Genomic DNA, 23,463 nt, shown 5'->3' with positions numbered 1-23,463 from the left:
TCACTGGACTTACAGCAGACGGTTCAGAAAGTTGAATGATAATAAATGGAGAAACAAATGAAAAAAAAAACAGTTGAACAATTCAGATTTGCCTGATCTGAACTTCCCCTCAAAAGAGTTATGAGTACCCTAGTCATTGACCATTGCAAATTTTATGAGATCTTACAAGATATGCAATGTCTTACAAGATCTTACAAGATATACTCCATCTTATAAGCAATTACAAGATATGTAGCATTGGTAAGAATCTGGTCAATGACTAGGGTATGTACCTTTTCATGCAGAGTGGAATCCAGCAGAAGCACCAGAGGAGTAGTAGCATTAGGATGGAGCAGATCATGATCGCCTTGGCAGATGGCATCTGCAACACCACTGTCTCCACATACTCCCCGCACTTGGGACAAACTACCTTCACCGGATCTGACCCTAGTTGAACAAAAAACCACCTCACTTCAACAACAATGCCAAACCGTTCTTTCAAATTAGCATTGCAAATCCCCGATGAAATCCCAATTTAACTTGGAAAATTAGTGGAATGAAAATGATTGAACATAAGAAATGGAGGAAAAGAGAAGCGACCGCTATAAACCCGGGGTTAAAGCCTGTGTTATTGTATGTTACCATGATTACGGAACATACGTTATCTGACCACTAAACTGGGGGGGGGGGGCTACAATGGGAGGATTGTCCGAGAGTTGGAAATGAGCGGAATGTGTTGTTGAATAAAGCAATGGGAAAAATGAGCAATGGGAATGGCGGAATTCTATAGAGATGAGCACGAACTTGCTGTGTTGCGGTATGATTCCCATGTCGAGGAATTTTTCACAAAACCGTGAAAGTTCTTAATTGTTAATCCGTTTGCACAATTATCAACTAAATTGCTGTGAAAATTAATGGTATACTTGTTAAATTTGTGAATTTTGATGAAACCTGTACTGCATTTATAGAAAACGTTCTAAATAGCCTAAAACTGTGTAAAATGCATGTCAATCGTGGATTGTGATTGAGGATTTCCCGGGCCGAGGTGTCAACGCTAAAAAACGCAAAATTATGTAAGATTGGCGTTGAATGCGATGAATTTATGTAAGATCTACGCTTGAGCGTAGATCTTACATAAATTCAACGCATTCAACGCCAATCTTACATAATTTTGCGTTGAATTTTGGCGTAGATCTTACATATTTAGCGTTGAAATTTAGCGTAGATCTTACATATTTAGCGTTGAATTTAGCGTAGATCTTACATAAATTCAACGCATTCAACGCCAATCTTACATAATTTTGCGTTGAATTTTGGCGTAGATCTTACATATTTAGCGTTGAAATTTAGCGTAGATCTTACATATTTAGCGTTGAATTTAGCGTAGATCTTACATAAATTCAACGCATTCAACGCCAATCTTACATAATTTTGCGTTGATTTTTGGCGTAGATCTTACATATAAAGCGGTGAATTTTAGCGTCGATCTTACATATTTAGCGTTGAATTTAGCGTAGATCTTACATAAATTCAACGCATTCAACGCCAATCTTACATAATTTTGCGTTGAATTTTGGCGTAGAACTTACATATTTAGCGTTGAATTTTAGCGTAGATCTTACATATTTTGCATTGAATTTAGCGTAGATCTTACATAAATTCAACGCATTCAACGCCAATCTTACATATTTTGCGTTGAAATTTGGCGTAGACCTTACATATTTAGCCTTGAATTTTAGCGTAGATCTTACATATTTAGCGTTGAATTTTGGCGTAGATCTTACATATTTAGCGTTGAATTTTAGCGTAGATCTTACATTTTTAGCGTTGTAATTAGCGTAGATCTTACATAAATTCAACGCTTTTAACACCAATCTTACATATTTTGCGTAGAATTTTGGCTTAGATCTTACAAATTTAAGGTTGAATTTTTTGAATTCCATTTCAGACCACTTTATGTTTTCAAAAGTTTTTCAAGTTTTTTTTTCAAAAAGTCAATTTTTTCACTGTTTCGACCCCGATACTTCATAGGTGAGAAAAGCGAAGTCAGCAACAAAATCACTTTTTAGTGCTCTTTTATAGTTCAAAATCCATTTGAGACCATTTTACGACTTCAGATTTTTTCCAGGTTTTTTTTTCGAAAAATCATTTTCACTGTTTCGACCCCTATGCTGGAAAGGTGAGAAACTTGAAATCAGAGAAATATCATTTTTAGTGCTCTTTTATAGTGCAAAATCCAATTGAGAGTTTCAAAAAATTAATTTTTCAAAAAGTTAATTTTTTAACTGTTTCGACCCCATACTGCACAGATGAGAAAAATCACTTTTTAGTGCTCTTTTATAGTGCAAAATCCGTTTCAGACTATTTTACGATTTCAAACTTTTTCAAGTTTTTTTTTCAAGTTTTTTTAAATTGTTCCACTATTTCGAACCCGATACTCCAAAGGTGAGTAACAAGAAGTCAGAAAAAATCTTTTTTAATGCTCTTTTATAGTGCAAAATCCAATTCAGACCATTTGAAGATTTCAAATTTTTCAAGTTTTTTTTCGAAAAATTAATTTCTTTACTGTTTCAACCCCTATACTGCACAATTGAGAAAAATGAAGTCAGCAAAAAATAACCATTTGCTCTTTTACGGTGCAAAAACCATTTCAGACCATTTTAGGAATTCAAATTTTTTTCAAAACTTAAAAAAAGTTTAAATTTTTCCCAGTACTTCTCACATGATAAATGCGTTGAATACGTTGAAATTATGTAAGATCTCGGCTAAATTCAACGAATAAAATGTAAGATCTAGGCTAAATTCAACGAAATATATGCAAGTTCTAGGCTAAATTCAATGCAAAATATGTAAGGTCTACGCTAAAATCAACGCAAAATATGTAAGATCTACGCTAAATTCAACGCAAAAATATGTAAGATCTACGCTAAATTCAACGCTAATTATGTAAGATCTACGCTAAATTCAACGCTAAATATGTAAGATCAGCGGCAACTAGCGTTGACAAGTTGGAAAATTCACCGCCATTTCTTACATAATTTTGCGCTGAATGCGTTGAATTTTTGTCTTTAAATTCAACGCATTCAACGCAAAATTATGTAAGAAAATTGCGGTGAATTTTCCGACTTGTCAACGCTAGTTGCCGCTGATCTTACATAATTTTGGCCAAATTCCTCGGCCCAGGTTACTCTTTAAACTGAGTGGTGAGTAAAAAGCAGCAAAAGCATACATTTTTTTGCAATATTCAAGGACAAGTTTGGCCTCTCCCATAATATATTATAAATTAAAGAGTTATAGCCTTGTGGCCTTAATTGGGTGGTATACGTTATACGCACTACGGTGGGGGGATATGCGTTTAATGCTCATTAAGATTAATGCTGGGAGGGATTCTATAATGCGACAGAAACCACAAAATTTTAACACGGATTCCGTGTTATAACATGGCGACCCCATTTAAAATGAGCCAGCTGATGAGCCCGAAATACGTCAAAAGTTCAAACGAAAGCAAAGTCTGATCATAAATTTTAGCCAGACAAAGTCTAGTAATCGGATGTCACTATAGTCCGAATGGGCCTCATCATTTGATCATCTGGCCGAGAAGGAAGCAATTATATTGAGTAATTATTGCTGAGCCCCTCGTCCTGGTTAATTTCCCCAAGTTTGCAACTTACCCGACGGGTAAGGGGGAGGCGTAGCCACAATACTTAAGCTCTCAGTTGTTAGGTTTCCCTCTTTACTCGAGTGTTCTAACTCAGATTGCTTCCTCTTCCCTGTGCCTGTCGAGGGAGAGGAGAGGTGTCTTCCACTCTTAGAGTCCACCCAGTTCAGATAATGTTGCTCCTCCTCCAACGCACTCTGATCAGCTGATGAATGTGGTATCAGTTAGACATAAAAGTCATGAACAAGTTCGAGTTCGAGGCCCCACTCGTAAGAGAATATGTCCGCCTCAAAATCAGTGGGGAGGTGGCGAGGCCAAAATTGGTCCTATTTACGAAAAAAAAATGTGGACGGACGCGTCAATTTCGCAACACAAACGCATCGTATCCGTTACCCCCATGTTAATTTATATACATATTATTTTGGATTTCAGTTACTTCGACTGTATGCACCTATATATTGTACTGATTACGTGCATAGCAGAAGGGTCTAGATTGTAACAGAAGATTTCTGCAGTTAGTTTTTCTGCAGTTAGTCAGAAGATTGCGATAACGAAAAATGCAGGGTAGCGATTATTAAGAAAGAGAAAAGCGTAAGAAAAAGTTATATAAAATATTTGAAAAAAAAAGAAGTAAGTTTAGCCAAAAATTGTCTGCGGAAGAATGTGTTTCGGCGATCACTTAGTTTGAATTTAATCTTTGAGTTCTAATGAACAACTGAGTAAAAACAGCATAGGGTTCATTCTGAAAATAATCTAATTAATTAATAAACTATAATACCTACCACTTATCATATTGATGTACCTAACATCAACTTTATATAACTAATATCATATTTATACACATGGTAACTTATATCAACGAAATTTTTGGAAACTTGCCTTATACCAGACAAAGAGTTTGCTGGCTCAATTTAATTGCAATGATTTCACATTTCTAACGGATGTTATTTGGTTTTTGAAAACATTCCTGTTCTTTCAGGATGAGTCAACTTTTTTTAGCTCTGAAAGAAAAGGTTGTTTCAGATACACACATTGATAAAAAATAATAAAACAGTCAGAAATTATTTTTCCCCCGTTATTCATCGATGTTTCCAATTTTTTCGATTGAAACTTATAATTGACGCAAAATGGCACAATCAAACATCTCTTAACTTCGGAATTCAAGTTAAAGAAACTTTGCAAATCTCAGTTATTGGCGGCCGATGAGTATAAAATCTCAAAAAAGAATAAAAACACGCAAGAATACAATCAAGAAAATAAATATCACTTTACGTTAATTAGATGAAAATTGACTTTTTCCGACAACGTGAGAAGTCAAACAGACCAAACAGAATTTAGATTTAAATAAAATACAGACAAATCTCGCAGACAACTCACAACATTAAAAGAACAAGTCTGACTAATTTTCTTTCGAGTTTCACAAGATGGGAGTTTCAATTTTTTAATGAATTGTTTAAGAAATTCGTTGCTGCCATCATATAAAATATCAATTATACGGCCAAGATACAAAACAATCAATATTCTCAACGCAATACTAAAAAAACGCCCACAACAACTGTTCAATTACAGCAAAATCACTGATTGATCGATATTTTTTAAGTTGTACGCAAAAAAGCGAAATTCATCGATCAATAAGAACAAAACTCGGAACTATTGCAGCAAGCACCTGCTACAAAATGCCAAACGTCAGCAATATGAAAAATGCGCTTCAACAACAGCTGAACATGAGAGAAGTGGAGTGGAAAATTTTTGTTGACTATCTTAAAGCAATATTACACCTGATATCTTTTCCGGTTGTCACATTTTTAGGCGTCAACCTCCCAAAAAAATTACTAATAGAAAACCTCCCCGGGTTGACCAAACTTAATTACCATAAAAAGGACCATATATGTTCAATAAAAGTCCATACAAATTTACGTTTTATGATTTTGCTATGGTTAGTAAGTTTCCATATATGGTCCGTTTTATGGATAATAAGTTTTTCTACGAGAGCTTTATTTTTTCCTACTATGGTATTATATGAATGAAAGAGAGGGCCCTGCCATATATGATCCGTTTTATGGTTAGTAAGTTTCCATGAATGGTCCGTTTTATGGTTAGTAAGTTTCCATATATGGTCCGTTTTATGGTTAGTAAGTTTCCATATATGGTCCGTTTAATGGTTAATAAGTTTACATATATGGTCCCTTCTATGGTTGGTAAGTTTTGATATATGGCCCGTTTTATATACGAATCATATATGGCAGGGCCCTCTCTTTCATTCATATATTACCATAGTAGGAAAAAATAATGCTCTCGTAGAAAAACTTATTTTCCATAAAACGGACCATATATGCTACTAACCATAGCAAGCTCATAAAAGGTAAATTTTATGGACTTTTATGGACCATATATGGCCCGTTTTATGTTTAGTAAGTTTGTCTGATTATAGGACGTTTCGAGAGCTGAAATAGGTTAAATACTGTCGGAAAAACTCTACAGTTGAACTAACGAACAACTTTTTGAGATTTTCCAGTATGTTTTGGGTGTGTTCCCCTCCTCCTTCTCTCGACCGGGCTGGGGACCGGCTACGGCGGAGTTACAAACACAAATATTGGAGAATTGAGCACTAAATTACCCAATGATAAATACTATTTTTCAAAATTAATTATTCGAAATAATTGCAAATTTCCGTATGAAAAGCTAACTTTTACCAGAGACAAGCTAGAGCAATAATTCCTTTTGTTTAACAGTCTAGGTACACATGGGACACTCTTTGCCAAGTTTGGTTTGATTTGAACAACTATTTGACCCAATCAAAAAGGCTATATTTAAAAATTATATATTCGAAATAATCGCAAATTTCCGTATGAAAAGCTAATTTTTTTCCTACACCAGCTATGGCAAAAATTTTTTTTGCCTTAGACTCTATATACACAGGTGATACTCTATACCGAGTTTGGTTTGAATTGGACAACTCCTTGACCCGATCAGAAATACTATATTTCAAAATTAAATATATGAATTAATCGCAAAATTCCGTATGAAAAACTAACTTTTTCCTAGTCAAGCTATAGCAAAAATTCTTTTTGTTTTAGACTCTATATACACAGGAGATACTCTATACCGAGTTTGGTTTGATTTGGACAACTCCTTGACCCGATCAGAAATACTATATTTCAAAATTAATTACTTGAATTAATCGCAAATTTCCGTATGAAAAACTAACTTTTTTCCTAGGCAAGCAATAGCCAAAATTTTTTTTGCTTTAGACTCTATATACACAGGGGATACTCCATACCGAGTTTGGTTAGATTTGGACAACTCCTCGACCCGACGAAATAGACCTATTTTTAAAATTGAATAATAACAATTTATTCGGAATAATTGCAATTTTCCGTATGAAAAACTAACTTTTTCCTAGTCAAGCTATAGCAAAAATTCTTTTTGTTTTAGACTCTATATACACAGGAGATACTCTATACCGAGTTTGGTTTGATTTGGACAACTCCTTGACCCGATCAGAAATACTATATTTCAAAATTAATTATTTGAATTAATCGCAAATTTCCGTATGAAAAACTAACTTTTTTCAGAGGCAAGCTATACCAAAAATTCTTTTTGTCTCAGGTTCTACCTACCACTGATTCTAGCTACTAAGAACTAAGAAAAAGAAGACATATCTAATATGACCTTCATCTCGAGAAATAGAATACTTTTAGAGAACACTTTTTTTACTGAGAAAGAGAAATTTCCATTTTTCTGACAAGTTTACTGTTTATACGGAAACTACGCTCTGATTAGACTGCCAACAGATTGTACAGCCTATGAATTTACTATAAACTCCGAAAAAACAGACATCTTATATCACCTACATCTCGAGAAAAAGAAGACTTTTAGAGAAGACTTTTTTTTACTGACAAAGTCAAGTTCCATTTTTCCCGCAAATTTACGGGTCAGACCAATTCTTGTCTCAAATCAGGATGCCAATGGATTGTACAGACCAGGAAACTACTAAAAACTCCGAGAAACCAGACATCTTATATCAAATGCATCTAAAGAAATAGAAGACTTCAAGAGAAGACTTTTTTACTGACAGAAGTTTCCATTTTTCTGACAAGTTTACTGTTTATACCGAAACTACGCTCCAACCGGACTCCAAACAGGTTGTACAGCCTAGGTAATTAATAAAAATTCCTAGAAAACAGAAATATCTCATATCACCTACATCTCGAGAAAAAAAAGACTTTTTTACTGACAAAGATAAGTTTCAAGCTTTCTGGAAAGTGACCATTTTCGGTCATATCTAGACTCAAATCAGACTGAATACAGATGGTACAGACTAATGAACTACTAAGAACTAAGAAAAAGCAGTCATATCTCATATCACCCACATCGAGAAATAGAAGACTTTTAGAGAAGACTTTTTTTTACAGACAAAGAGAAGTTTCAAGTTTTCTTGAAAGTGACCATTTTGGTCATATCTAGACACAAATTAGACTGAATAAAGATGTTACAAGCTGATGATATACTAAGAACTAAGAAAAAGCAGGCATATCTCATATCACCTACATCTCGAGAAATAGAAGACTTTTAGAGAGGACTTTTTTTTACTGACAAAGAGAAGTTTCAAGTTTTCTCGCAAGTGACCAATTTGGCCGTATCTAGACTCAAATCATACTGAATACAGATGCTACAAACTGATGAACTACTAATAACTAAGAAAAAGCAGACATATCTAATATCACCTACATCTCGAGAAATAGAAGACTTTTAGAGAAGACTTTTTTTACAGACAAAGAGAAGTTTCAAGTTTTCTTGAAAGTGACCATTTTGGTCATATCTAGACACAAATTAGACTGAATAAAGATGTTACAAGCTGATGATATACTAAGAACTAAGAAAAAGCAGGCATATATCATATCACCTACATCTCGAGAAATAGAAGACTTTTAGAGAGGACCTTTTTTACTGACAAAGAGAAGTTTCAAGTTTTCTCGAAAGTGACTAATTTGGCCGTATCTAGACTCAAATCATACTGAATACAGATGCTACAAACTGATGAACTACTAAGAACTAAGAAAAAGCAGACATATCTAATATCACCTGCATCTCGAGAAATAGAAGACTTTTAGAGAGGACTTTTTTTTACTGACAAAGAGAAGTTTCAAGTTTTCTCGAAAGTGACCAATTTGGCCGTATCTAGACTCAAATCATACTGAATACAGATGCTACAAACTGATGAACTACTAAGAAATAAGAAAAAACAGACATATCTAATATCACCTACATCTCGAGAAATAGAAGACTTTTAGAGAAGACTTTTTTTTACTGACAAAGAGAAGTTTCAAGCTTTCTCGAAAGTGCCCATTTTGGCCATATCCAGACTCAAATTACACTAAATAAAAGTAGTACAAATAGATGAACTACTAAAAACTATGAAAAAGCATACATATCTCATATCACCTCAATCTCGAGAAACAGACGACTTTTATAGGAGAGTTTTTTTTTACTGAGAGAGAAGTTTCAAGTTTTCTGGAAAGTGGCCATTTTGGCCTTATCTAGACTCAAATCAGACTGAATACAGATGGTACAGACTAACCGTTTTACCGTAATCGACAAAAAGAAAAAATTAACGAAAACACTGAGACTAAATTTTAGCGTCTTGTGCGCAAATTGCAATTTCCACCACAAATTCAACTTTTCTTCCAAATCACTTATTCTGCCCAATTCTTTTGCATATTGAGAGTTAGTTAGACCAGTGTGTTTGCGTTGTGTGCCAAAAATTGACAAACAGCAAATATTAACGAAAACGCTGAGACTTTAATTTTTAGCGTCTTGTGCGGCAAACTGGAATTTCCACCACAAAACCAACTTTTCTTCCAAAACACTTATTTTGACCAATTCTTTTCCATATTTAGAACTGGTTAGACCAATATTTTCGCGTTTTCTGACAAAAATTGAAACATTGACAAAAAGCAGGCTTTGGCGAGTACACTGAGACTTTAAATTTTAGCGTCTTGTGCGGCAAATTGCAATTTCTACCACAAATTTAACTTTTCTTCCAAAACACTTATTCTGACCAATTCTTTTGCATATTCAGAACTGGTTAGGCCAGTATGATAGCGTTTGATGCCAAAAACCGACAAAAAGCAAAAATTAACGAAAACGCAGAGACTTTAAGTTTTAGCGTCTTGTGCGGCAAATTGCAATTTCCACCACAAAACCAATTTTTCTTCCAAAACACTTATTCTGACCAATTCTTTTCCATATTTAGAACTGGTTAGAACAGTATATTTACGTTTTGTGACAAAAATTGACAAAAAGCAAAAATTAAAGAACACACTGAACTGAGGATTTAAATTTTACCGTCTTGTGCGGCAAATTGCAGTTTCCACCACAAAACCAACTATTCTTCCGAAACACTTATTCTGACCAATTCTTTTGCATATTCAGAACTGGTTCAATCAGTTTGTTTAACGAGTATGCTTATACGTCAAGTTCTGAAGACGAAACTTCAAAAAAAGCAAGTTAAAACTTAAATTTTTTTTTACTCGCTAAATCTTGTACTTTCAATATCATCAAAATCCATGTCAGTCTCTGCCAACGGATATTTCTCACTCATCCATTCCTCCAACAGGGATAACTTCGAGTTGAACTGTAGTATGCCTTGCCTTTGGGGCTTGTCGTGTTCTTCTGTTTTGATGAATTTTATAACACTTTTTGGGTTTTTTTGAAGGTTCTTTATAAAGTTTTCGCATGCCATCGCCGTTTCAAAGTTTATCCAACCATTCAAGGTGTCTTGATTGGGACGCGAGCTCAATAAAGCAAAAGATTTGGCTTCCGGAATCATCTTGTATAATTCCTTTTTCGCACTGGCAAGATCCGCAGCCTTTGTTCGGAAACCAGAAAACCTCACCGCTTTCGGATTTTTTTTCAACTTCTTTCCACCATTCTTTTTTTCCGGCATTCATTCTCTTTGTTTTCTTGCTTTTTCCTCTGTAATTACAACAAGATTGTAGACAAAAAGCAAACTTTAACGAATACAATGACACTTCAACTTAGAGAGTTTAAATTTTAGCGTCGTTTGGCAAATTAATTTCCACCACAAATGCAAATTTTCTTGCAGAACACTTATTCTGACCAATTCTTTTGCATATTCAGAATTGGTTAGAACAGTATGTTTGCGTTTTGTGCCAAAAATTGACAAAAAAAGAAAAAAATTAACGAAAACACTGAGACTTTAATTTTTAGCGTCTTGTGCCCAAATTGCAATTTCCAACACGAATTCAACTTTTCTTCCAAAACACTTATTCTGACCATTTTTGTTGCTTATTCAGAATTGGATAGATCAGTATGTTTGCGCTTTGTGCCAAAAACCGACAAAAAGCAAAAATTAACGAAAACGCAGAGACTTTATATTTTAGCGTCTTGTGCGGCAAATTGCAATTTCCACCACAAATTCAAGTTTTCTTCCAAAAGACCTTTTCTGACCAATTCTTTTGCATATTTAGAACTGGTTAGACAATTGTGTTTGCGTTTTGTGCCAAAAATTGACAAAAGCAAAAACTAACGAAAAAAATGAGACTTTAAATTTCAGCGTCTTGTGCGGCAAATTGCAATTTCCACCACAAATTCAACTTTTCTTCCAAAACACCTTTTCTGACGAATTTTTTTGCATATTCAGAATTGGTTAGACCTTTATGTTTGCGTTTTGTGTCAAAAGATGACGAAAAGCAAAAATTAACGAAAAAAATGAGACTTTAAATTTTAGCGTCTTGTGCGGCAAATTGCAATTTCCACCACAAATTCAACTTTTCTTCCAAAACAGTTTTTTTGACCAACTCTTTTGCATTTTCAGAATTGGTTAGACCAGTAGGTTTGCGATTTGTGCCAAAAATCGACAAAAAGCAAAAATTAACGAAAACGCAGAGACTTTATATTTTAGCGTCTTGTGCGGCAAATTGCAATTTCTACCACAAATTTAACTTTTCTTCCAAAACACTTATTCTGACCAATTCTTTTGCATTTTTAGAACTGGCTAGACCAGTAGCTTTGCGATTTGTGCCAAAAATCGACAAAAAGCAAAAATTAACGAAAACGCAGAGACTTTATATTTTAGCGTCTTGTGCGGCAAATTGCAATTTCTACCACAAATTCAACTTTTCTTCCAAAACACCTTTTCTGACGAATTCTTTTGCATATTCAGAATTGGTTAGACCTTTATGTTTGCGTTTTGTGTCAAAAAATGACGAAAAGCAAAAATTAACGAAAAAAATGAGACTTTAAATTTTAGCGTCTTGTGCGGCAAATTGCAATTTCCACCACAAATTCAACTTTTCTTCCAAAACACTTTTTTTGACCAACTCTTTTGCATTTTCAGAACTGGTTAGACCAGTAGGTTTGCGATTTGTGCCAAAAATCGACAAAAAGCAAAAATTAACGAAAACGCAGAGACTTTATATTTTAGCGTCTTGTGCGGCAAATTGCAATTTCTACCACAAATTCAACTTTTCTTCCAAAACACCTTTTCTGACGAATTCTTTTGCATATTCAGAATTGGTTAGACCTTTATGTTTGCGTTTTGTGTCAAAAAATGACGAAAAGCAAAAATTAACGAAAAAAATGAGACTTTAAATTTTAGCGTCTTGTGCGGCAAATTGCAATTTCCACCACAAATTCAACTTTTCTTCCAAAACACTTTTTTTGACCAACTCTTTTGCATTTTCAGAACTGGTTAGACCAGTAGGTTGGCGATTTGTGCCAAAAATCGACAAAAAGCAAAAATTAACGAAAACCCAGAGACTTTATATTTTAGCGTCTTGTGCGGCAAATTGCAATTTCTACCACAAATTTAACTTTTCTTCCAAAACACTTATTCTGACCAATTCTTTTGCATATTCAGAACTGGTAGACCACTATCTTTGCGTTTTGTGCCAAAAATTGACAAAAAGCAAATATTAAAGAACACACTGAACTGAGGATTTAAATTTTACCGTCTTGTGCAGCAAATTCCAATTTCCAGCACAAATTCAACTTTTCTTCCAAAACACTTATTCTGACCAATTCTTTTGCATATTCCGAATTGGCTAGACCATTATGTTTGCGTTTTGTGCCAAAAAAACGACAAAAAGCGAAAATTAACGAAATCACTGAGGCTTTTCATTTCAGCGTCTTGTGCGGCAAATAGCAATTTCCATCACAAATCCAACTTTTCTTCCAAAACACATACTTTGACCAATTCTTTTGCAGATTCAGGACTGGTTTGACACGCATTTTTGCCTTTCGTACTAAAAAGTGACAAAAATCAAACATTAACGTATACACTTAGATATACTTAAAAATAGAAGTCTTTTAGAGAAGACTTTTTTCTACTGACAAAGAGAAGTTTCAAGCTTTCTCGAAAGTGCCCAATTTGGCCACATCTAGAGTCGAATTAGATTTAATACAGGTAGTACAATTCGATGAACTACTATGAACTAAGAAGAAGCAGACATATATCATATCACCTACATCGAGAAATAGAAGACTTCTAGAGAAGACTTTTTTTTACTGACAAAGTGAAGTTTCAAGTTTACTGGAAAGTGACATCTTAGCCACATCTATACTCAAATCAGACTGACCACAGATGGTACACACTGAGGAACTACTCAGAACTAAGAAAAAACAGACATATCTTATATCACCTACATCTCGAGAAAAAGAAGACTTCAAGAGAAGACTTTTTTTTTACTGACAGACAGAAAATTCTATTTCTCTTACAAGTTTATTGTTTCGACCGAAACTACGCTCCAGCCAGACTGCAAACAGATTGTACAGCCTAGGTAATTACTAAAAAATCCAAAAAACAGACATCTCATATCACCTTCATCTCGAGGAAAAAAAGACTTTTAGAGAATACTTCTTTACTGACAAATAGAAGTTTCAAGTTTTCTCGAAAGTGGCTATTTTGGCCATATCAAGACTCAAATCTAGACTTAATACAGGTAGTACAAATCGATGAACTACTATGAACTAAGAAAAAGCAGACATATCTCATATCACCTACATCTCGAGAAACAGACGAATTTTAGAGAAGAGTTTTTTTTACTGACAGAGAATTTTAAAGTTTTCTGGAAAAAGACCCTTTTGGCCATATCTAGACTCAAATCAGACTGAATGCTGATGGTACAAACTGATCAACTACTAAGAACTAAGAAAAAGCAGACATATCTAATATGACCTTCATCTCGAGAAATAGAAGACTTTTAGAAAAGACCTTTTTTACTGACAAAGAGAAGTTTCAAGCTTTCTCGAAAGTTCCCATTTTGGCCAAATCTAGACTCAAATTAGACCAAATAATAACGTTAGTACAAATCGATGAACTACTAAGAACTATGAGAAAGCATACATATCTCATATCACCTCAATCTCGAGAAATAGAAGACTTTTATAGACTTTTTTTTACTGACTGAGAAGTTTCAAGTTTTCTGGGAAATGACCCTTTAGGCCATATCTAGACTCAATTAAGACTAATTCCTGGAATTAAACACTGAGGAACTACTAAGAACTAAGAAAAATCAGACATATCCCATATCACCTACATCTCGAGAAATAGAAGACTTTTAGAGAAGACTTTTTTTTACTGACAAAGTGAAATTCCATTCTCCCCGCAAATTTACGGGTTAGACCAATTCTAAGCTCAAATCAGGATGCCAACGGATTGCATAGACCGCAAAACTACTAAAAACTCCGCAAAACCAGACATATCTTATATCAACTACATCTTGAGAAATAGAAGACTTCAAAAGAAGACTTTTTTAATGACAAACAGAAGTTTCCATTTTCTGACAAGTTTACTGTTTATACCAAAACTACGCTCCAATCAGACTGCAAACAGTTTTTACAGCCTAGGTATTTAATGAAAATTCCTAAAAAAACAGAAATATGTCATATCACCTACATCTCGAGAAAAAAAAAGACTTTTAGAGAGGACTTTTTTACTGACAAAGAGAAGTTTCAAGCTTTCTAGAAAGTGACCATTTTGGCCATATCTAGACTCAAATCAGACTGAATACAGAGGTACAGACTGATGAACTACTAAGAACTAAGAAAAAGCAGACATATATCATATCACCTACATCGAGAAATAGAAGACTTTTAGAGAAGACTTTTTTTACTGACAAAGAGAAGTTTCAAGCTTTCTGGAAAGTGACCATTTTGGCCATATCTAGAATCAAATCAGACTGATTACAGATGGTACAGACTGATGAACTACTGAGAACTAAGAAAACACAGACATATCTAATATGACTTTCATCTGGAGAAATAGAAGACTTTTAGAGAAGACTTTTTTTTACTGATAAAGAGAAGTTTCAAGCTTTCTGGAAAGTGACCATTTTGGCCATATTTAGACTCAAATCAGATTGAATACAGATGGTACAGACTGATGAACTACTAAGAACTAAGAAAAAGCAGACATATATCATATCACCTACATCGAGAAATAGAAGACTTTTAGAGAAGACTTTTTTTACTGACAAAGAGAAGTTTCAAGCTTTCTGGAAAGTGACCATTTTGGCCATATCTAGGCTCAAATCAGACTGAATACAGTTAATACAGACTGATGAACTACTAGGAACTAAGAAAAAGCAGACATATCCCATATCACCTACATCTCGAGAAATAGAAGACTTTTAGAGAAGACTTTTTTTTACTGACAAAGTGAAATTCCATTCTCCCCGCAAATTTACGGGTTAGACCAATTCTAAGCTCAAATCAGGATGCCAACGGATTGCATAGACCGCGAAACTACTAGAAACTCCGAAAAACCAGACATATCTTATATCAACTACATCTTGAGAAACAGAAGACTTCAAAAGAAGACTTTTGTACTGACAAACAGAAGTTTCCATTTTCTGACAAGTTTACTGTTTATACCGAAACAACGCTCCAATCAGACTGCAAACAGATTGTAGAGGCCTAGATAATTACTAAAAACTCCGAAAAAACAGACAAATCTCATATCACCTACATCTCGAGAAATAGAAGACTTTTAGAGAAGACTTTTTTTTACTGACAAAGAGAAGTTTCATGTTTTCTCGAAAGTGACTATTTTGGCCATATCTACTCACAAATCAGACTGAACACAGATGGCACAAACTGATGAAATACTAGGAACTAAGAAAAAGCAGTCATATCTCATATCACCTACATCTCGCGAAATAGAAGACTCTTAAAGAAGACTTTTCTAATGACAAAGAGAATTTTCCATTCTCCCCGCAAATTTACGGGTTAGACCAATTCTAAGCTCAAATCAGGATGCCAACGGATTGCATAGACCGCGAAACTACTAGAAACTCCGAAAAACCAGACATATCTTATATCAACTACATCTTGAGAAACAGAAGACTTCAAAAGAAGACTTTTTTACTGACAAACAGAAGTTTCCATTTTCTGACAAGTTTACTGTTTATACCGAAACAACGCTCCAATCAGACTGCAAACAGATTGTAGAGGCCTAGATAATTACTAAAAACTCCGAAAAAACAGACAAATCTCATATCACCTACATCTCGAGAAATAGAAGACTTTTAGAGAAGACTTTTTTTTACTGACAAAGAGAAGTTTCATGTTTTCTCGAAAGTGACTATTTTGGCCATATCTACTCACAAATCAGACTGAACACAGATGGCACAAACTGATGAAATACTAGGAACTAAGAAAAAGCAGTCATATCTCATATCACCTACATCTCGCGAAATAGAAGACTCTTAAAGAAGACTTTTCTAATGACAAAGAGAATTTTCCATTCTTCCCGCCAATTTACCGGTTAGACCAATTCTAAGCTCGAATCAGGATGCCAACGGATTGTACAGACCGGGAAACTACTAAAAACTCCGAGAAACCAGACATATCTTATATCAACTACATCTTGATAAATAGAAGATTTCAAAAGAAGACTCTTTTTACTGACATAAAGAAGTTTCCATTTTCTGACAAGTTTACTGTTTATACCGAAACTACGCTCCAATCAGACTGCAAACAGATTGTACAGGCCTAGATAATTACTAAAAACTCCGAAAAAACAGACAAATCTCATACCACCACCACAAATCTCATCGAGAAATAGAAGACTTTTAGAGAAGACTTTTTTTACTAACAAAAAGAAGTTTCAAGGTTTTCTCGAAAGTGACCATTTTGGCCATATCTAGACTCAAATCAGACTGAATACAGGTAGTACAATTCGATGAACTACTATGAACTAAGAAAAAGCAGACATATATCATATCACCTACATCGAGAAATAGAAGACTTCTAGAGAAGACTTTTTTTTACTGACAAAGAGAAGTTTCAAGTTTACTGGAAAGTGACATCTTAGCCACATCTAGACTCAAATCAGACTGACCACAGATGGTACACACTGAGGAACTACTCAGAACTAAGAAAAAACAGACTGATCTTATATCACCTACATCTCGAGAAAAAGAAGACTTCAAGAGAAGACTTTTTTTACTGACAGACAGAAAATTCTATTTCTCTTACAAGTTTATTGTTTCGACCGAAACTACGCTCCAGCCAGACTGCAAACAGATTGTACAGCCTAGGTAATTACTAAAAAAATCCAAAAAAACAGACATCTAATATCACCTACATCTCGAGAAAAAAAAAGACTTAGAGAATACTTCTTTACTGACAAAGAGAAGTTTCAAGTTTTCTCGAAAGTGGCTATTTTGGCCATATAAAGACTCAAATCTAGACTTAATACAGGTAGTACAAATTGATCAACTACTAAGAACTAAGAAAAAGCAAACATATCTCATATCACCTACATCTCGAGAAATAGAAGACTTTTAGAGAAGACTTTTTGTTACTGACAAAGAGAAGTTTCAAGTTTTCTCGAAAGTGACCATTTTGGCTATATCTAGACTCAAATCAGAGTGAATACAGATGGTGCAAACTGGTCAACTACTAAGAACTACGAAAGAGCAGATATATCTCATATCACCTACATCTCGAGAAAAAGAAGACTTTTAGAGACCATTTTTTTCTACTACTATTATGGAGAAATTGCAATTTTTGTTGTAAATTTACTGTTTTGCCGTATAACTCATTCAATACTGACAGCAGTTTCTCAGCCGCGCTAGTCAGCTCACGAAAAACCACATAACAGTATTTTCAAAGTTGTAGACAAAGACAGAACACTGAAAATTTAGCGTCTGTGTGTCAAATTGCAATTTCCACAAACTCAACTTTCCTTCCAAAACACTTTTTTTGACCAAATCGTTTGCATATTCAGAACTGGTTGGACCAATAGGTTTGCGTTTTGTGCCAAAAATCGACAAAAAGCAAAAAATAACGAAAACGCAGAGACTTTATATTTTAGCGTCTTGTGCGGCAAATTGCAATTTCTACCACAAATTTAACTTTTCTTCCAAAACACTTATTCTGACCAATTCTTTTCCATATTTAGAACTGGTTAGAACAGTATATTTACGTTTTGTGACAAAAATTGACAAAAAGCAAGCATTGACGGGTACACTGAGACTTTAAATTTTAGCGTCTTGTGCGGCAGATTGCAATTTCCACCACAAACTCAACTTTTCTTCCAATACACTTATTCTGACCAATTCTTTTGCATATTCAGAATTGGTTAGAACAGTATGTTTGCGTTTTGTGCCAAAAATCGACAAAAAAGTAAAAATTAACGAAAACACTGAGACTTTAATTTTTAGCGTCTTGTGCGCAAATTGCAATTTCCCACACAAATTCAACTTTTCTTCCAAAACACTTAATCTGACCATTTTTTTGCATATTCAGAATTGGTTAGACCAGTATGTTTGCGTTTTGTGCCAAAAATTGACAAAAAGAAAAAAATAACGAAAACACTGAGACTTAAAATTTTAGCGTCTTGCGCGGCAAATTGCACTTTCCTACACAAATTCAAAATTTCTTCCAAACGCTTATTCTCAACAAATCTTTTGCAAATTCACATTTGGATACACAGTTATAAAAAACCGACCCCAAGCTCAAATTACCATCAGGACTTATATAATTGTTACAAACTGGATTTGAGAGAAACTAACTAGACTACAGATTTTAAAATTAGGAATGAGAAAAGCCACACTGCCAGTAAGAAAATCTAGGGTTTCCCCTGCGCTCATATCTTGCTGGCATTGTAGTGAAAAGTAGTATACAAATTTACAAATCATCACATTTAAAATGAATTTCCAAATATTACGAACCTGGGAAACTTTCTTGGGAATTTTGTAGCCAGGTGGAAATCCGGAAGATGAGATGTTTTCAGTAGACATTATCATCTAGAAGCACTTTATTCTACACTCTATATACACAGGGATACAAACTGTTAAACTACTAAAACTTACAAAACAGCAGACACATATCATATCACCACCTCGAGAAATAGAAGACTTTTAGAAAAGACTTTTTTTACTGACAAAAGGAAGTTTCAAGTTTTCTGGAAAGTGACCATTTTGGCCATATCTAGACTCAAATCAGACTGAATACAAATGGTACAAACTGATCAACTACAAAGAACTAAGAAAAAGCAGACATATCTAATATGACCTTCATCTCGAGAAATAGAAGACTTTTAGAGAAGACTTTTTTTTACTGACAAAGAGAAGTTTCCAGCTTTCTCGAAAATGCCCATTTTGTCCAAGTCTAGACTCAAATCAAACTGAATACAGATGGTACAAGCTGATAAAATATTAAGAACTTAGAAAAAGCAGCCATATATCATATCACGTACATCGAGAAATAGAAGACTTTTAGAAAAGACTTTTTTTACTGACAAAAGGAAGTTTCAAGTTTTCTGGAAAGTGACCATTTTGGCCATATCTAGACTCAAATCAGACTGAATACAAATGGTACAAACTGATCAACTACAAAGAACTAAGAAAAAGTAGACATATCTAATATGACCTACATCTCGAGAAAAAGAAGACTTCAAGAGAAGACTTTTTTTTACTGACAGACAAAAAATTCTATTTCTCTTACAAGTTTATTGTTTCGACCAAAACTATACGCTCCAGCCAGACTGCAAACAGATTGTACAGCCTAGGTAATTACTAAAAAAATCCAAAAAACAGACATCTAATATCACCTACATCTCGAGAAAAAAAAAGACTTTTAGAGAATACTTCTTTACTGACAAAGAGAAGTTTCAAGTTTTCTCGAAAGTGGCTATTTTGGCCATATCAAGACTCAAATCTAGACTTAATACAGGTAGTACAAATTGATCAACTACTAAGAACTAAGAAAAAGCAAACATATCTCATATCACCTACATCTCGAGAAATAGAAGACTTTTAGAGAAGACTTTTTGTTACTGAGAAAGAGAAGTTTCAAGTTTTCTCGAAAGTGACCATTTTGGCTATATCTAGACTCAAATCAGAGTGAATACAGATGGTGCAAAGTGGTCAACTACTAAGAACTACGAAAGAGCAGATATATCTCATATCACCTACATCTCGAGAAATAGAAGACTTTTAGAGACCATTTTTTTCTACTACTATTATGGAGAAATTGCAATTTTTGTTGTAAATTTACTGTTTTGCCGTATAACTCATTCAATACTGACAGCAGTTTCTAAGCCGCGCTAGTCAGCTCACGAAAAACCACATAACAGTATTTTCAAAGTTCTAGACAAAGACAGAACACTGAAAATTTAGCGTCTGTGTGTCAAATTGCAATTTCCACAAACTCAACTTTTCTTCCAAAACACTTTTTTTGACCAAATCGTTTGCATATTCAGAACTGTTTGGACCAATAGGTTTGCGTTTTGTGCCAAAAATCGACAAAAAGCAAAAATTAACGAAAACGCAGAGACTTTATATTTTAGCGTCTTGTGCGGCAAATTGCAATTTCTACCACAAATTTAACTTTTCTTCCAAAACACTTATTCTGACCAATTCTTTTCCATATTTAGAACTGGTTAGAACAGTATATTTACGTTTTGTGACAAAAATTGACAAAAAGCAAGCATTGACGGGTACACTGAGACTTTAAATTTTAGCGTCTTGTGCGGCAGATTGCAATTTCCACCACAAACTCAACTTTTCTTCCAATACACTTATTCTGACCAATTCTTTTGCATATTCAGAATTGGTTAGAACAGTATGTTTGCGTTTTGTGCCAAAAATCGACAAAAAAGAAAAAAATTAACGAAAACACTGAGACTTTAATTTTTAGCGTCTTGTGCGCAAATTGCAATTTCCAACACAAATTCAACTTTTCTTCCAAAACACTTAATCTGACCATTTTTTTGCATATTCAGAATTGGTTAGACCAGTATGTTTGCGTTTTGTGCCAAAAATTGACAAAAAGAAATAAATAACGAAAACACTGAGACTTAAAATTTTAGCGTCTTGCGCGGCAAATTGCACTTTCCTACACAAATTCAAAATTTCTTGCAAACGCTTATTCTCACCAAATCTTTTGCAAATTCACATTTGGATACACAGTTATAAAAAACCGACCCCAAGCTCAAATTACCATCAGGACTAATATAATTGTTACAAACTGGATTTGAGAGAAACTAACTAGACTACAGATTTTAAAATTAGGAATGAGAAAAGCCACACTGCCAGTAAGAAAATCTAGGGTTTCCCCTGCGCTCATATCTTGCTGGCATTGTAGTGAAAAGTAGTATACAAATTTACAAATCATCACATTTAAAATGAATTTCCAAATATTACGAACCTGGGAAACTTTCTTGGGAATTTTGTAGCCAGGTGGAAAACCGGAAGATGAGATGTTTTCAGTAGACATTATCATCTAGAAGCACTTTATTCTACACTCTATATACACAGGGATACAAACTGTTAAACTACTAAAACTTACAAAACAGCAGACACATATCATATCACCACCTCGAGAAATAGAAGACTTTTAGAAAAGACTTTTTTTACTGACAAAAAGAAGTTTCAAGTTTTCTGGAAAGTGACCATTTTGGCCATATCTAGACTCAAATCAGACTGAATACAAATGGTACAAACTGATCAACTACAAAGAACTAAGAAAAAGCAGACACATCTAAAATGACCTTCATCTCGAGAAATAAAGACTTTTAGAGAAGACTTTTTTTTACTGACAAAGAGAAGTTTCCAGCTTTCTCGAAAATGCCCATTTTGTCCAAGTCTAGACTCAAATCAAACTCAATAAAGATGGTACAAGCTGATAAAATATTAAGAACTTAGAAAAAGCAGCCATATATCATATCACGTACATCGAGAAATAGAAGGCTTTTAGAGAAGACTTTTTTTACTGACAAAGAGAAGTTTCAAGTTTTCTGGAAAGTGACCATTTTGGCCATATCTAGACTCAAATTAGACTGAATACAGGTAGTACAAGTCGATGAACTACTACGAACTAAGAAAAAGCAGACATATATCATTTCACCTACATAGAGAAAAAGAAGTCTTTTAGAGAAGACTTTTTTTACTGACAAAGAGAAGTTTCAAGTTTTTCTCGAAAATGACCATTTTGTCCAAGTCTAGACTCAAATCAAACTGAATACAGATGGTACAAGCTGATAAAATATCAAGAACTTAGAAAAAGCAGCCATATATCATATCACGTACATCGAGAAATAGAAGACTTTTAGAGAAGACTTTTTTTAGTGACAAAGAGAAGTTTCAAGTTTTCTGGAAAGTGACAATTTTGGCCACATCTAGACTCAAATCAGACTGAATACAGATGGTAATGACTGATGAACTACTAAGAACTAAGAAAAAGCAGGCATATATCATATCACCTACATAGAGAAAAAGAAGTCTTTTAGAGAAGACTTTTTTTACTGACAAAGAGAAGTTTCAAGTTTTTCTCGAAAGTGACCATTTTGGCCATATCTAGACTCAAATCAGACTGAACACAGGTGGTAAAAGCTAATGATATACTAAGAACTAAGAAAAAGCAGGCATATCTCATATCACCTACATCTCGAGAAACAAACGACTTTTATAGAAGACTTTTTTTTACTGAGAGAAGTTTCAAGTTTTTCTCGAGAGTGACCATTTTGGCCATATCTAGACACAAATCAGACTGAATACAGATGGTACAAGCTAATGATATACTAAGAACTAAGAAAAAGCAGGCATATCTCATATCAACTACATCTCGAGAAACAAACGATTTTTAAAGAAGATTTTCTTTTTACTGAGAGAAGTTTCAAGTTTTCTGGAAAGTGACCATTTTGGCCATATCTAGACTCAAATCAGACTGAATACAGGTAGTACAAATCGATGAACTACTACGAACTAAGAAAAAGCAGACATATATCATTTCACCTACATCGAGAAATAGAAGACTTTTAGAGAAGACTTTTTTAGTGACAAAGAGAAGGTTCAAGTTTTCTGGAAAGTGACCAATTTGGCCACATCTAGACTCAAATCAGACTGAATACAGATGGTAATGACTGATGAACTACTAAGAACTAAGAAAAAGCAGGCATATATCATATCACCTACATAGAGAAAAAGAAGACTTTTAGAGAAGACTTTTTTTACTGACAAAGAGAAGTTTCAAGTTTTTCTCTAAAGTGACCATTTTGGCCATATCTAGACTCAAATCAGACTGAATACAGGTGGTAAAAGCTAATGATATACTAAGAACTAAGAAAAAGCAGGCATATCTCATATCACCTACATCTCGAGAAACAAACGACTTTTATAGAAGATTTTTTTTTACTGAGAGAAGTTTCAAGTTTTCTGGAAAGTGACCATTTTGGCCATATCTAGACTCAAATCAGACTGAACACAGATGGTACAAACTGATGAAATACTAAGAACTAAGAAAAAGCAGACATATATCATATCACCTACATCGAGAAATAGAAGACTTTTAGA

General features: G+C 34.2%; 1 protein-coding gene across 1 annotated transcript in view; it reads right to left on the bottom strand.

Moving 5' to 3' along the window:
- Positions 1-259: 259 nt before the first annotated feature.
- LOC142340322 (uncharacterized) overlaps positions 260-23,463 on the bottom strand; it is a 65,081-nt gene continuing 41,877 nt past the window's right edge. Inside the window, exons 3-4 of the mRNA XM_075390897.1 lie at positions 3,651-3,842; positions 260-426 (exon numbers count right to left, since the gene is read on the bottom strand). Coding sequence (XP_075247012.1) covers positions 260-426; positions 3,651-3,842 — 359 coding nt within the window. The remainder of the gene's footprint in view (positions 427-3,650; positions 3,843-23,463) is intronic.

Source organism: Convolutriloba macropyga, chromosome 5 (assembly GCF_964194025.1).
Source record: "Convolutriloba macropyga chromosome 5, txConMacr16.3, whole genome shotgun sequence".
Lineage (NCBI taxonomy): Eukaryota > Metazoa > Xenacoelomorpha > Acoela > Convolutidae > Convolutriloba > Convolutriloba macropyga.
This window is presented reverse-complemented; position numbering and strand designations above follow the sequence as displayed.